At 41.4% G+C, this 16273-nt stretch overlaps 1 protein-coding gene across 6 annotated transcripts in view; it reads left to right on the forward strand.

Moving 5' to 3' along the window:
- Positions 1–16273, forward strand: part of Acaca (acetyl-CoA carboxylase alpha) — a 273401-nt gene that overhangs the window by 218459 nt on the left and 38669 nt on the right. For all 6 annotated transcript variants that reach the window (XM_036195670.1, XM_036195671.1, XM_036195674.1 and 3 more), the window contains 2 exons: positions 14702–14845; positions 15387–15507. In XM_036195670.1, the coding sequence (XP_036051563.1) occupies positions 14702–14845; positions 15387–15507 (265 nt within the window). The remainder of the gene's footprint in view (positions 1–14701; positions 14846–15386; positions 15508–16273) is intronic.

The following is a 16273-nucleotide window of genomic DNA, read 5'->3' on the forward strand; positions in this document are numbered from 1 at the left end:
AAGAATAAGAAAGGGGTGTGCAGAGGTTATAGGGGAAAAAAGATTTTGTGTGTGCAAGTGCTGATCCCGTTGACCCCTTTGAAAATTGAAATAATGATAATGTGAGTCTCCTGACTGCATCAAAGTATCAGCACATCAAAAGCCAGGAGGCATGAAATGCAAATGATAAAGTGAAAGCAGATGGATTGTGCATGATCGCCTGATGCCCAATGAATTTTAAAAGGTGCTGGTTTGCAAGGGGTGGGGGTGGAGGTGGGGGTAGGGGGACTGAAATAAACACGTTATCCCTGCAATTTTTTTTTGTTCTTGACGCTCACTCCTGACAATATTTTTTCACACTTGAGTGAACACCCACTCCATCTCTCTCTCCCTTTCTGCCTTTCTCTCTTTCTCTTTCCTTTTCACCCTCCCCCCATCCCACCTCTTACACGTCTCAGGTCATGTCGCTGCAGCTCCGGTGGAAATAATAAGATATAAACCACGAGGTTGTTATTTGCATAGAAATAGCATGGAGCCCCAGGCAGCAAGAGAGAAGGACACAGGGATCATTTGTCTAAAATTTTAATGAAAACTTTTGCTGAGACAGAGATTTAAAAAAAAAAAAAAAAAAAAACTTTCTTTCTCCTGGATTTTCCCCCAACCCTTCCCACCCCCTCTAGCCTCATCACTGATTTAACTTAACATGGGAGACTGGGAGAGGAAGGGTTGGCATGCCACATATCCTACTCATGTAATGCAGCAACATGCAAACTGTTGGTTCCTTGAAAAGGTAAGAAGCTGTGGCACACACAATTTCCAACTTATTACATTGGTGTGTGCATCGGGCTTTTATGGCTACAGTCCATCTCTGCACACATGGTGTTGGTGACCTGTTTTTGGTGTACACTTTCCTACCTTTCACTTCCAAAGAGTCTTACTTAAGAGATTTCTTCTTCTTCCCTCTTCTTACATAGTAACCTGCTTAAGAAAGAAAAGTATTATTGCTGTATTATTTCTTCCAGTTTTGTCCAGTTTTCTGTACATTTTATTCTTCAGCACTGTTCTCTGCCACTGTATATTTTGTTTGAAAGTGAGAAGATATTTTCCACATTTGTATTTTTATCCTTTTCCCTTTGTGATCAGAGTATTTATGTTCCTTCCACACCTGCCTTGTTTTGTTACCTGCACTTAATTGTAAAGTATTCAGAATATTGCCAAGTCAAGGAGAGAGATGGTTTCTGGATTTGACTGTTGTGATACAGATTTGACACTTAACCCGAAGGCAGTGAGCTGGTGATTGGAAGTAGCCCAAATGATATTTGAAACTCAAAATCAAGAACTTCTTTCCAGTTCCTTGTTGGTGGGGGTTGGGGGTGTCAGACCAGTGGTGTCAGCCCAGAACAAGACTGGAACAAGTGACAGATTAGATCAGTTAGAACATAACTGAAGTTTTGTCACACAGGGCCCAGGGCTCTGCTTAGTGCTCACAAGAGAGTGTTGAGAGTGAGGACAGAAATGGAAGCTCATAGGATTTGCTTTTCATGTCGCTCAAGGTTACAGCAGGCGGAGACTTCAGGCTGCTGGAGGCCAAGTCCTCAGGATGATGAGGCCGAGCTGATGGGTATGACTGACCGTCTGGTGTGAAGGGACTCATGCTGGTGTGACAAAGGCAGCAGTTGTGTACTTGAAGTGTTGGCAGCATAGACCCTTGGGGAGCTGAGATGATTTGTAATTATAAACTCTTAATTAAGTTTGCTCTTACAGAGGACCCAGGTTCAATTCCTAGCACCCACATGGCAGCTCATAACTGTCTGTGTCTCTGGTTCCAGGGGATCTGACACCCTCACAAACACCCTCACACAAACATACATACAGGCAAAACACCAGTGCTCATAAAATAAAAATAAATAAATATTTTTTAAAAAACCTCAAGTTAGGGTACCTTTTGGACATTTGCAGTAACAAATATTTCCGTTCCCTGAGCACCTCTCAATTTCCATTTCACGTGTTGAACATAGTGCCCAGTGGCAGCCAGACTAGAGGAACCGCTGTTGTAAGGGAACACTGATAGAGGCCAGAGCCTGCTGCTATCTCTCAGCCCCAGACTTGATAAAGCCCGATCGTTGGACAGCAATTGGAATTTGTGGTTTATGGGTATGCCCTGGACAGCAGTTGCCTGTGGAGGTAAGGCCTCTACTAATGGCTGTGATGTGTGGGGAATAGATTACTCCGAAGGTTATATATGACATCCTTGTGGTAAACACTTTTTTTTAAGCTTCTACTTTTTAGGGGGAAAGAAATCCCATAATCTCTTTCCCTTTAGTAAAGTTAGGCCCCTCTTTCCACTGACTCTACCAAGAAAAAAAGTAATTGTATAGTACATGTGGCTGAGAGCTGTAAGTCCCGTAGGGCTACTTCTGCTAACCTTACTATTCTGTAAGATTCATTTTTATGTTTTGATTATGTGTATGTGTTGTGGTGGAAATGTACATGTCAGTGCAGGTGCTTGTGGAGACCAGAGACATTGGGTTCCTCTATAGCTGGAGTCACAGGTAGGTATGAACTGCCTGGTGTGGACACTGGGAATTAAACTCAGGTCCTCTGGAAGAGCAGTATGTGCTCTTATCCACTGAGCCATCTCTTTAGTCCTAATCTTGCTTTTGAGACTTAGTCCAAAAGAGTAGCACTATGCAATGTGTGCACTATGAAATATGTGTTGTCACATCTGACTCTTGAACAGTACTAGGGCTCATATGAAGGATACTTGTTTGTGGGACCAGGGTCTTTTACTGTACAGTTTTCATGCTCACCCATGATGCTATCACATACAATGTGAGAGAGTTAGGGAGATTCAAGTAGGGAAGGAAATATTCCTTAGCTATCACTGTGGGGTAGACAGCATTGTCACTTTGACTGAAAGAGGTTACATAGACTAACAACATAAGACTCTAGAGCCAGGTTCCTCAGGTTTAATTTCTGGCTCTACCACATACAAATTATCACCTTGAGCAATTTCTTAACACCCCTTCCCACCCTCGGTGTGTGTTTCAGTTTTATTAATTTGTAAAATAGGAGGTCATTATAATACTATGTACCAAGGCTTTTGTGGGGATTAGATGAGCTAATATAGGAAAACTACTGGTGCTATTGTAGTCTTCTCTAAAATGCATTCCGGGTCCATACTTACCACTGTTCTTTATCCAGACCCTGGAAAAGAAATATAAACACAGTATTCTTTAAACTTTCTGGCTCTCTGAAGGCAATGATTCTTTTTCCTTTTCTTTTCTTTTTTTTTTTTTTAAGTGAGATGACTTTTCTCCCTGTAGTAGTACATTCACATATTGACATTCCCAGTAGATGTTATCTAAAGACCATTAACACACTTTGGAACACCATTAATAGGGGAGGCACCATGTTCGGTCATGATAGGGTAGTATATGTGTCAGTCATCTGTCTCCAAAGGTCCCCAAGGACTTGTTGATACAATAGCCCTAATCAGTCAAAGCATCAGTCCATCAATTAGCATTTTTAGAAGTCTCTCACTACTTATTTTTGCAATAGAAAGTCCTTATATTCTCATAGCTCCAAATGGAATATCTCTCCTTTGTGAAGAGGCTGTTTAGCATCTTGTCTAAGGAAGCTTTGCATTGACACTATGAATGAGTTCTCAGAGAATACTGTAGTGGCCAGAGCTCTTTCATTCTCAAGCTCATCTTCTACACACTAACAAAATGTTAGTAAATCTGGTCCCATTTTAGAAAGCTGTTTCCATTTTCCTTTGATGCCCCTTGGATTTGTGGAAAACCCTACTAAGTATTCCTAACTCTGTCAGCAAGCCTTAGTGATCTATAAGCAGCCTAGCCCTGAGTACTGGCTTGGTGATACTACACAGTGGAATTTTCATTCAGATTTCTATTAACAAAAGTTGCCTCTAACTGACCAAGAGTACCCTATGTGTCCATAATGGCCTCAATACTGAGGACTTGGGAAAACAGACAAGTTCAAGTGCAGAGCTTCTACATAAAGGAAAAGCCTTCTTCTGCTTTGGGGCATTGAATACAGATACAGGCATGATCACACTGACAAACATAGTAGAAATGTGCTAAAAGTTTTTGGAGTTCTAGAATGTTCTCATTTGCTTTCTGTTTCTATGGAAAACACCATGACCATAGCTACTTTGGGTGAAAAGGATTTATTGACTTATGCATCCTAATCACAGTCCATCATTGAGGAAAGTCAGGCAGGAACTCAAGCAGAAGCAGAGGCAGAACCATGGAAGGAAAACTGCTGACTGGCTTGTTCCCCATGGGTTGTTCAGTCTGCTCTCTTATACAGTGTAGTACCACCTGTCCGGGGGGGTAGCACTGCCCACAGTTGGCTGGGCCCTCCCACATCAATCATTAAATCCCTGGGCTGGAGAGATGGCTTAGTGGTTAAGAGCACTAGCCCCTCTTCTGGAGGACCCAGGTTCAATTCCCAGCCCCCACATGGCAGGTCATAACTGTAACTCCAGTTCTAGGGGATCTGACACCCAAACACAGATACACATGCAGGCAAAACACCAATGCACATAAAATAAAAATAAATAAATCATGAAGAAAACAGAAAAAAGAAAATCCACACACACACACACAAACACACCCACCCATAGGCCAGTTTGATGGAGGCAGTTCTTCAATTGAGGTTATCTCTTCCCAGGAGAATCTAGTTGTGTCAAGTTGGCAAAAACTAACCAACACACAGAACCTTTAACAAAAACAAACAGAAAAGGTTTTTGCTCAGTCCTCATCTTGCAAACAGCTTTGGACTAGTCCTTTGTGTAAAATGAGAAGCATAAACTAGCTGTGATGGTGCACACCTTTAATCTCAGTACTTGGGAGGCAAAGGCAGGCGGATCTCTGAGTTTGAGGCCAGCCTGGTCTGCAGAATGAGTTCCAGGACAGCCAGGTCTACAAACAAATAAACAAACAAAAATGGAGGGGGGAGCATATACTATATTGTTTACTTTAAAATGCAAATCCACAAAAAGTTCTTAAATTCCCCCCCCCCCCCAGCTGAGGACTGAACCCAGGGCCTTCACTGCACGCTCTACTACTAAGCTAAATCCCCAACCCCTTAAATTCCTTTTAATTAATAATATTCTGATGCAGCCAGAGCTACATGGTGAAACCCGAGGCGGGGGGCATTTAAAGTTAATTGTGCTGCAGAGACTTAAGGATCTCCTTGCTCTGTCACAGGCTGCCTTGTCAAAGGTCATCATTTAGGCTAGAGGATAGGCCTTTAGGAGTAATAGCTAAAATCTTTGCGTCCAAGGTTTAGTAGAATCAGTAAAGGCATCATAGTGTGAGGCACACAAAACCTTGAGAGCACACAAACCAAAGCTAACCTGCTAGAATTTATTACCCCACTACAGTAGACAGTCTCTAGATCACCTTATATATGTGGACCTCTGGTTTATCTCTACCCCATCTCCAGGATAACCATTTCACCCCCCCAAGATTCTGGGGTGTCTTTTGCCTCTACTTCTTCACACATTCTGTAGTTTACAAGGATCTCTTCACTTCCTGCTGCTAGTAAAGCATTTCCTCTGAACTCAAGCTAAGTGCCCACTTAGGTTTGTGAACATGGTCCTCTTAGGCAAGACCTTGTCCTCAGCTCCTTTATTTTCTAGTCACTCATTCATTACACTATTGTTTGACATGTTTTCTTTTTCTTTTTCTATACATGTTCACAGCTCTTTTTCAGATTGTTCTTCACTTGAAGCTTACTACCCTGTCAGCCCTTTCCTCTCTCTTCAACCTTTCTTCTCCCCCAACCCCAGCCTGGAAATCAAGTAAATTAGCTCCTCACCCTTGCCTCCCAGTTAAAAATACTGTACTCCTCCAATAGTGTCTCCTCTTGGATTTGCAGTCCTCAGCCATCTCCAATAACCATCAGGCTGTCAGCTTTGCAGCTCCCTGCTACCTCCCACCTCCCCCATCACTCACCAGAGGAAAAAGAGAGCTGAAGCCAGAGCTTGAAATATATCATGCAATAGTGTATCATGAATTTGTTGTGAATCACAGCGGTGAAGCAGGTTTATTTATTTCTGAGACCTTAAATCAATACAAAGTAGGTCTCTTAGTTCTGAAGCTGGGATGGAGTGTGAAAAAATGAGCCCATTGTACTCTTAAAACTTTGGGGAAAGGAGATGACAGCTATATAATTCCATTTACCAGGCACTAGGGGCTTTAATGTGAAGGTGACAGGGAGCTCTTTGTGCATTTAGAGCACCATATCTTCTAAATAAAAGATCTGTACACCTGATAGTGGAACACAGCTCCAAGTTTAATAATCTCCAAGCATTAGACCAAGCCAATATGTTCCCAAGTCAGAGGGGTCCCCCAACACCCATAAATTAAAAGTGCAAGAACTGCACATGTTGGTAGATTAGAAATGCAAGGACTCCAGTCTTTTTGAGGAAGACAGACCTGAGCCCTTGCTGTGCACAGACTGCTGTGTGAATATGATAAAGACTTGGGACTCGAGACTGTTTAGAAATCTGACTCCTGGCTGTTCATCATTCTAGGAGATGTCCCCTGTGCATGACTCCAAATCTATGTCCCCCTCCTTCAGAGTGGCCATCACCACACAGTCTAATCAGCTAATGTACACAGACAGGAGTGTTGAACCATGAGAGAAGCTTGAAGAGCTTTTCAGATTGAACTCCAGATTACCATGCCTGGGCTTCACATTCTTACACTTGAGGCTTGACCAATTCCTAATTTTAATAATGTCTTGCTGCCTAGGATTTAAGTCCCTTAAAATAGTATGCATATCTGAAAAAGTGAGAGACCAGTGTTATTAAGGAAAAGAATTCACTCCAGTTTAATCAATAACATAAGATGCAAATATGATGAGTTAGACCATCTTAACAAATAATCAACTTTTGAATATCTTCATTTTCTACCTGACTCATTGATAAGATATCTTTTCTCAATCAATAAAGCAGGTTTATACAACTCAGTAAAGCAGCCCTGATAATATATGACTAGAGTTACTAATTTAATACTAACCCAAGTTGAGATTTTTTTTTTTAAAGAGCTCTAGAGGGATGGCTCAGCTGGTAAGGGCACTTGTTTACCACAAGTCTAAGGAACTGATTTCCCTCCCCAGAGCCCACAGGATGAAAGGAAAGTACCAACTCCTACAGTATTGTCCTCTGACTTATATGTACGCCACAGTGCAGAAGCACATGTGTACTCGTTCATATACAATAGATAGATAGATAGATAGATAGATAGATAGATAGATAGATAGATAGATAGATAATGTTAAGGGTTGTGGTAGGAACCAATAACAACTCACAAACATCTCCTAGCATCTGTACCAAGGAGAGCAAAAAGGAATGAATCACTTGTTTCCCTTTTACATTACATATTATAGCACTAATTTAGCTATAATTTAATTATAACACTGTTTCTAGTAGCTCAACTTGTTCAAATATGTCAGTGTTGAGTTTCTATAGCATCCTTGGAATTGTGACATGCATTCATTGCATTTCTGTTTTCTGTAAAGTTGCTCTTATTTTGTGGAGATACCATGATTCCTTATTTTATGTTATTTAAAATAAACTTCTCATTTGCAGGAATATTCAATCTTTTGACATTGCAACATAATATCCTCTGTAAACATGTGGGACTCATTCATGCCTGTCTCAGGATATGTGTAGCCTATGGGCTCCATGCTTACTAGTAAGGCATTTAAGAAAATTAAAAATGCTACCCATCAGATATAAACAAGAAAATGCAAAAGAAAACTGCAGAGGAAGACTCAGTGTTATTGTCCAGGAAGCCAGGCTCTATTGAGTACCAAACTGGTATCTGGCTGCTATGGGCACTGACATCTGGTAATTTCACCATTTGCCTCAAGTGCCCATATATTTAGAAAAGTCAGGAAGTGACTAAGAACAAATTTAAAAAAAAAATCTATTCATGTAGCCAGGCATGATGGCACATGCCTTTAATCCCAGAACTGGCAGAGGCAGGTGGATCTCTGTGAGTTCGAGGCTAGTCTGGTCTACAGAGCTAGTTCCAGGATAGCCAGAACTACATAGAGAAACCCTGTCTCAAAATAAACAAACAAAAATCTATGGAAAACATATATTTGATAAAAGACAATCCAGAATACATAAAGAATTTTCAAAACTTAATAAGAAAACAGCCCAATAAACACATGGGCAAGAAATTTGAGTAGACTCTCCCTGAAAGAAGTTGTTTGAGGATGGAAGATAAGTACATGCAATTATGTTTGTCCCACTCATTAGGGAAATTAAAACCAAGTTTCACAGCATTGCTTTTTTTTTTCCATAAATGATATCAGCTTTTTTTGGTTTATGGAGATAGGAATCAAATCCTAAGCCTGGTACATGCTTGGTTAAGTGCTCTACCACTGAGCTACATCCCTCAAAAAAAAAACCAAATATATTTAATGTTTAACTGACGAATTCCAAATGCTGATGAGGATTGGGATAGCTAGAACTCTGTGCACTATTGAAAGAAATGAAAAATGGCATTGCTACTTTGAAATTGTTTGGGGGTTTTGTTTCTTTTATTAACTTAGCTACACACTTACTGTCCAATCCAGAAATTACCTGTCTCCAAATGTTTATAGCAGCTTTCTTCATAATCTCCTCAGACTGACAACAACCTAGATGTCTACCAACTGACAAACGAATGAGTGAGTTGTGGTGCCCTGCTGTGAAAAGGAGCTACCTACACTGGACTGTATGAATGAATATGATGCATTCAGTATGATAACAAAGGAAGTTAGGTTCTGAATGCTGCACACTCTCAATCTATTTAGGTGCCACCTTACAAATGGCAAAGCAGGCAGAGCAGAAATAAAGTCAGTGCTTATTAGGAGTGGGCAGAGGGCACTGGGGAGCATGATGATAGAAATGATCCCCTGTTATTGTGGTACCAGTTGTGACTATGTATTTGTGTTTGTCAGTGTCATAGAATTCTATACCATAAATGGATACTTTTGTTACATGTGATTATACCTCGATTAGCCAGACTTTTTCCTACCCCCTTGGTTTTCTTTTGAGACAGGGTCTAATGTAGTTGAAGCTGGCCATGAACTCCTGGTTCTCCTGCCTCCAGTTCCTAAGTGCTGGGATCACAGGCATGAGTCACTTCACCTGGCTGTAAACCAGATTTTATTTAAAATACTAAGTATTTCTGTATTTGGAATTGATTTATTGTCAGTATTCTCATGTCTGTAGCTAAATGGGTACTTAGTTGATGGATCCCTGGGATGAGTGACTTCTTTTGGCAGTCAACTTTCTATCTAGAAGCCTATGCCTTTTCTCTCACATTTGACAGGCAAACTGTCTATGGATCTTCTTGTCCCTTACCCACTCCACCTTCAAATCCTTATTGTCCTGCTGGTGAATTTGTGTGTGTGTTCTCAATAAACAGGTCTTGCAGCACTTTTTCTGGTCCGTATCTCAGTGTCCTTGTGTCTAAATACTTCCCTGTCAGAGAATGAGAGCACACACCTGCCCTAGGGAGGCCAGGACAAGATGGTCAGTTTGAGGCCAACCTGAGCTACATAACAAGACATTTGTTTTAAATGTATTTAAAACAAAATCAAAGTCTTTTCCTGCCACTGGTAGCAAGTCTCTTTGCCCAACTTAACTCTTCGGCAAACTCGATCACATCAGAATTTGTTCCTTATTGAGAGAGTTTTGAGTCTTACAAGGGAATTATCTTGCCTCAAACTATGGTTTAAATCAGCCCCCCTACCCACCAGTGTGTATATTGAGCTTCCTCTCTGCCCCCAAGCCTAACCTACCAGCTACCAGTTAGCTCTCCAGTTTGCCAGTGCTAGAAAGGTATAGAAAGAGTATAACCCTTTAGCTGTGTATTTTGTAACATTCAAATATTTTTGGACACAGAGGTATTGTCCTTGGCTCCCAAGAAATTTAATTCCATTCACCTGTGGATATATTTCTGGAGAAACGTTTACACAGTAATATGTGCAGCACCGCTTAGAATTGTTAATTGGAGATTGAATTACTTGTCAGCTTTTAAAAATGTAGTTGTCTCAGGTCAAGAAGGATGCTTGCAGCACTGAGTAGCTGTGCTGTTACCATTTTTTGTCTTCCCCTTCCTCTTTCCTCTCCTCTGTCCCTTGCTTCTCTTTCATCCCTCTCTTTTGTCCCTGTTTTACCACTTTTTCCGACTCCCATCTGCTTTTGCTCATCCCAGAGGGACTTTAATACCTAGAATCATGCATGACATCCAGTGGTGGTGATTGCTCAGTAAATTTACCTTCTGGAGAATGGAAATACCATGAGAGGATTGTATTAAGGACTCCACTTGTGTAGCCTGATTCTCAGGTTTGGAGGAATTTTATACTCCCTGATTTCTAAAATAGTAAATGCCCTGACTCCAAGAATTGTTAGAAAGGGAAGAAACATGCAGATTTCCTTTTTTTGATTTCATGATTGATATGCACCATCATTATTTTCCATATTATCACATGATTGCAGATATTTACATATAACTCTAAAGGTCCCCAAAATAATATGTGTATCAGGATAAAAGCGATATTTTAAAAATTGAGACAAGTTGCATCTGTGAAACTTGGAAATCTCAATGTCTCTGCTGACAAATATCCTGTCAAGTAAATACTGTACTCATTCAGTATTACATAGTGATTTCATTTACACAAACCCTCACAGTGCCCTGCCACTTCAGTCAAACGTCTGGAGCACTGGGGAAAGGCAGAATGTGTTTATCTTGATCTCCAAAAAGGGATTTAAGGGTGAGAGCAGGCGGTATATTAGACTGTTTTCATTGACTGTCAGCTGTGGTAAACCTGAGCTGTCTACAGTGTCTCTGGATAAGCAACAGCAGCAGCAACAGTGGTCTTAGAATGTATGACTGCATTCATTTATAGCTCTTAGGCATCTCAGCATTTCCACAGGCTCTATAGCACCTTTGGTGAAACCCTTAACAATTGCATCTCTACTGATCACTGGCTTTCATGAGATACTTTAATTCTTAGGTCTGCCAGCTACAATAAGTGGAGTGTTCAGTGAAGCTTAAGTATATAGCAAGACTGGACGAAGATCTTCTTTGCTCTCAGATTTAGCACTTTCGTTCTGTGGCCTGGGTACCCCTAAGCAAAGGACCCTGGAATCCTGCTTTTCTTGTTATCTCATAGTGCTTCGTTGGCCACTTTTAGAGCCAGAGGGTAAAGGTGGCCCCAGGAGTGCCCCTTTGAGTGACTCTCATGTTTAAATGGGGTTAGATGTTTGTTAGGCAAATAAATTAGAAGTTTGTATCATGTAGTAGAAAATGTGAGGGGAATGATTCAGGAACCAAAAACATTGCAAGGAATTTGACTCATTCAGAAATGCCTCTGTCAAAGTTGAAATGAGTGACAAATGAAGCCCACCTACTTGATGAAAATATGATGAGGCGGAGGACTGTTAACCCACAGCTTTCTCTCAAATATTGAGAAAAACAGGATTCTTTGTTGGTGCTTTTTATCTTTGGGTTGCCAGCTAGACTTGTGTGGCTATCTCTGCATAATCGTTTTAGAGTTGGTCAGAATAGAATCTGTCCTAGCCCAGATTTGGCTTCCTTGGTTGGCACTTTCATTGTGAAGTATTCTAAAATTACTAAAACTACTTGAGTCAGCAATGACTCCTACAAATCAGTAGCTATTGTGAGAGCCCTCATCTCACTGATGCATACTCCAAACCTCCAGGCAGCTGAAGATAACCAAGTGTCTGTTTTCTCTTGATTGGTGAGTAACTGTGATTGTTGCTATTTGTTTGTGTTAAGGAAGGGCTTCATTTCTGTGTTTCCATCTCTACCCCACCCCCATTTTCCAAGCTGACACTGGTCAGAGAGGCTCTTGAGATGCTCTGCTAATGTATCTCGTGATTCCTCTTTATTAATAAATTCAGTGAATTTTCTCAGGTGATAAGCATTTGTTAGAACAGATAGGATGTTCTCAGTTGTGGTGAGCCCTAGCGTTTCTTTGGAACCCAGAGGAAAAGAAATGTAGAAATGCTGCTGCTTTCCCAAATATGTCCAAAGCATCAGAACCTGAGTGAGAAGAAGTGCTAAGTTACTGAATCTTGCTCCTCCTTTGAAAATGTAGAGTTGGGGTTCAAAGAAATGTGCACTGGGTTCAGAATAGAAGTATAGAATGGGAAAGAGAATGGGAAAGTGGCTAAACCTCTCTGGGAGTTGCCTGGTTCTGGATACCCTTTCAACTCATTGAAAAGAGGCATTTAAGATGGTGCACTTAACTGTTAAATAACTAAGCTGTTCTTAGGTCCCTTTGTCTGAGCTTGGTCCCTCATTGGTTCATTGCTGGTTTTGTAACTGCTCAATGTTCTCGTGGTTAGACATCAAGTATTAAAAGTGGGACCAAAAATAATGTTTCTAACAGAAAACACCTCTTTCCTATGCAACAGGGAGTGTCTGGCTCCTGACATACATTGTGGATGTCAGATATTCAGGGTCAGCACAGTGACTCCTTTTTATTTCATTTCTCCTTTCCAATTTTATTTTAATAATTAAGAATACTGCTGATCACACTGAATGACTTCTAGCAGAGAAGCAGTCTGTCCCAGAAGGACCAGTTGTGGGCCATCAGGTTTATGACAGCCATAAAACCAGAGTCAGATCAGAGCGTGGCCTCCCTGAATGACGGACCTTCTGCCTCCACCAGAGTCCCCCATCAACTGACTGCTTTAGAAATTTGTATTGGTTTGGTTTTTTTGTTCTATTTTGTTTCCTGGTGCATGTGCAAGAGTGTGTGTGTGGACGCACGCTTAAAGATATAAATGAAACAGGTATATAATGCCCTCTGCCTGTTAGAAAGACTAAAGCCATAAAAATAACAAACGGCATGTATTTGCTAGAATGTCAAAGTTATGAGTTTATTTTGTAATGATGTGCTCCTGCCTTCATGAGGTAAACTGGCCGTGGCGGAGGTGTTATTAGTAATATGGACTCAGTGGAGCAGAAAGCCGAGTGACCGAGAGATCAGTGTATCAGTCAGAGAGAGGGCAAATGGAAAGAGACAGCAGGAGAATGAGAAAAGAGCCGCAGCGCCTGGGCTAAGATTAAAGACAGAAAGAGAAGAGGATGGCAGCTCACTGGTCAGATATGGTCTCCCCTGTTCAACGGCTCCTTCAAAGGAGCTGCCAGCATGTTGCTTGGCTTAGGGCTGCCTGGAAAGGCTTGTTCTCTGTGCTTCCTTATCAAGGAAAGCAGTAATCGGAGAGCAATTTTGCTCTCCATATTCTTTTCAGAAAACTCGCTATGCCTTTCCTAGCTGAAGTTAAATGGAACCAAGGCCAGCAGGATTACAGTGAGGTTATTACTTTGGCCACCAACTTGCTCAGTCTTTGGAAGTTCTTGATGTAGGGGTCTGACCCAATATGCAGGGGAACCTTTCCAGGCCCTAATAAGAAAGAGCCAAATGAAAATATATAGACAGAGTTTGTTGGCCTTTAATTTGTTTAGGTTCTCCCAAGAGGCTGAAAATGAATAAAAGTTAGTAAGAAAAAATAGTATGTTGTTGTTTAGAAGAGAGGAGAGAGAACAGAAAAGAGAACATACAGTGAGCACTCCACAACTGTTTAGCGCTCTCCAGGGCTACCCTAGATGACTGGCAATTACTACACACTCAGCAGTTTGCAATAGGCAGTGATCAGGCCGCCTGACTCCCATCTGCTGGGTCAGAAAACCTCCCTCCTTGGAAGAAATTATTAACCAGTCTTCAGGAAGAAACAAAACCCTACAATTTCCAAGTCCAAGAATATTTTTTCTTCTTTAAAGGAAACTTTGTTGTTTCCATTTTCAAGTGCCCTCAACCTGACAAGGAAGTCCTCCAGAGACACTGGGGTGAGGCCTGAATCCTTTCCAGTCCTCAGCGGGAAACGGACTTGGAAAATGAATCACAGCCTCACACCCAGCACACAAAGAGACTGGAGTTTATGGGGTTTTGTGTGTGTCATGAGATGCTTCAGGATTTTGGCTGGTTTAGCGATGGGAGAGGGAGATGATGTGCCAGCTTTAAAAATCAAATGTAAGGAAAAAGCTAATCCTTTAGAAAAATAAGGCACCCAACCCCATAGTATGTCTTCAAAATAGACTCATCGCTAATGAGTGAGTGAGTGAGTGAGTGAGAATGTGTGTGTGTGTGTGTGTGTGTGTGTGTGTGTGTGTGTGTGTGTGTGTCTGAAAATGTAGTTGCTGCCCCAGAGTCCCAGTCTAACCAACCACAATTTCAGCTCAGAGCTAAAGTCCTCTGCACATGTCTATGGTTGCTTCTAGAAATAGGGGAGTTTGATGGTTTTAAAACTGCAACAGTGTATGTAACTGTTGAAGGTCTTTTTTGTTTTCTAAATTTTCTTTTAAGAAAGTCTTAGCAACCTGGGGCCTATGCAGGGACACTTTGCTCAGCCTGGGAGGAGGGGACTGGACCTGCCTGGACTGAATCTACCAGGTTGAGCTGAATCCCCAGGGGAGTCCTTGTCCTGGAGGAGATGGGAAGAAAGTCTTAGCAGTCCCTGTGAACAAGGCACAGAAAATGGAGTTCTCTTTGTCTAGTGGAGGAAAGGGGAAAAAAATTTAGTGAGAATTAGGGAATGATATGCATTATTATATCTGTAGAGACATGTCTTTTTACTTGCTCATTTGTCTAGGTCCTGGGCCGGGAAGTATACACCTCCAACAATCAGCTTGGGGGCATCCAGATCATGCACAACAATGGGGTTACCCATTGCACTGTTTGTGACGACTTTGAGGGAGTTTTCACAGTCTTACACTGGCTGTCATATATGCCTAAGGTGAGCCCTTCCTACCCATCATCTCTGCCACTGTTTATTATGTTTGAGGTACCCTTTTTGAAGAATTTTTCATGAAGTCTTTCTCTGCAACCTTTAGATTTCTTTTTCTTGAGGCTGTCTTTTACGTTCTACCTGCAGAATACCTTTGGGTCTCACTACACCCCACTATTTTCTAGCCACAGATACTTTCGTGGCATATATATGTTAATGTCCCCAGATAGTAAGACTTCCTCATCTCCATGAGCTCCCTCCCTGTAGTAGCCATTTGTCCTCCAGGAGCTTGCTTCTCAAAGAGCAAGAGCACAATGGATCAGGTCAAAATGCACCACTGTGTGTCAGGCTCCTGAATGAGAGTTGGGAACTGTGTGTGTTCCTTATGTTCCTCGACACATCCCTGGGATGCTTCTGCTTGCTGGTTGGGACCAAAGGGTGTAGTTCTGTAGTGGGCCTGTTGCTTTTGTCTGTAGCTATTGCAGCTGAGCTGGGGTATGAGGCTGACATCACTGATGGGTGTGTTCTTTCTCCCCCCATCTTTCTTTAGAGCGTGCACAGCTCAGTTCCTCTCCTGAATTCCAAGGATCCTATAGATAGAATCATCGAGTTTGTTCCCACAAAGGCCCCATATGATCCTCGGTGGATGCTGGCAGGCCGTCCTCACCCAAGTATGTATATGTTTAAAGACCCACTGGTATTCTAGCTGTCAAGCTCTATCTAGTCACTGCCCAACTCTAGCACAAAAGCATATTATTAAGAAATTGGAGCTAAATACCTAGAAATAAGGAAGATGTAAGAAAAAGCTCTATGAAGAAAATGTAAAAAAACAAAATCTTTGTGAACAAACAGGAAAAAAGTGAGCTTTAATACTCATTTAGTCATAACTGGTGTAATCACTAAGTCATTCCTTCTGTTACTAAGGAACTTAGTAGATTAAAAGGCTTTAAACAATTTGATATGAGCTATAAAATCATGGTCTTACAGGATTAGAGTCCTTTTTGTTAGGGTGGGGGTGGGGATTCTGGGGAATCAAACCCAGAGCCTCATTTATGGTAGATAAGCACTTTATCACTGAGCTACATCCACGGTCAAGTATCAGACTCTCTGGCCAACTAGGGTCTATAAAAGGAGCATTGAGCCACCTATAGGTGTATGTGCCTACAGTCTCAGCACTGGGGAGGCTGAGGCATGAGGATCACCAGCAATATAAAGCCAGCTTGACCTACATAGTGATTCAAATTGCCTGAGATGCATAGCCAAACCATGTTTCCAAAACAAAAAGTGGGAGAAGACAGATTAATGGAGTTACTTTGAGAAAATGTCTCTAAACCTTAAATGTAGAATTCAGCTACACCCTTCTTAGGAAACTACTGTTGAATACCACCCTCATGGTTTTTTTATGATACTGGTAACAGTATTGATAGTAAAATGCTT

The sequence above is a fragment of the Onychomys torridus genome, chromosome 8 (assembly GCF_903995425.1).
Source record: "Onychomys torridus chromosome 8, mOncTor1.1, whole genome shotgun sequence".
Classification (NCBI taxonomy): Eukaryota; Metazoa; Chordata; class Mammalia; order Rodentia; family Cricetidae; genus Onychomys; species Onychomys torridus.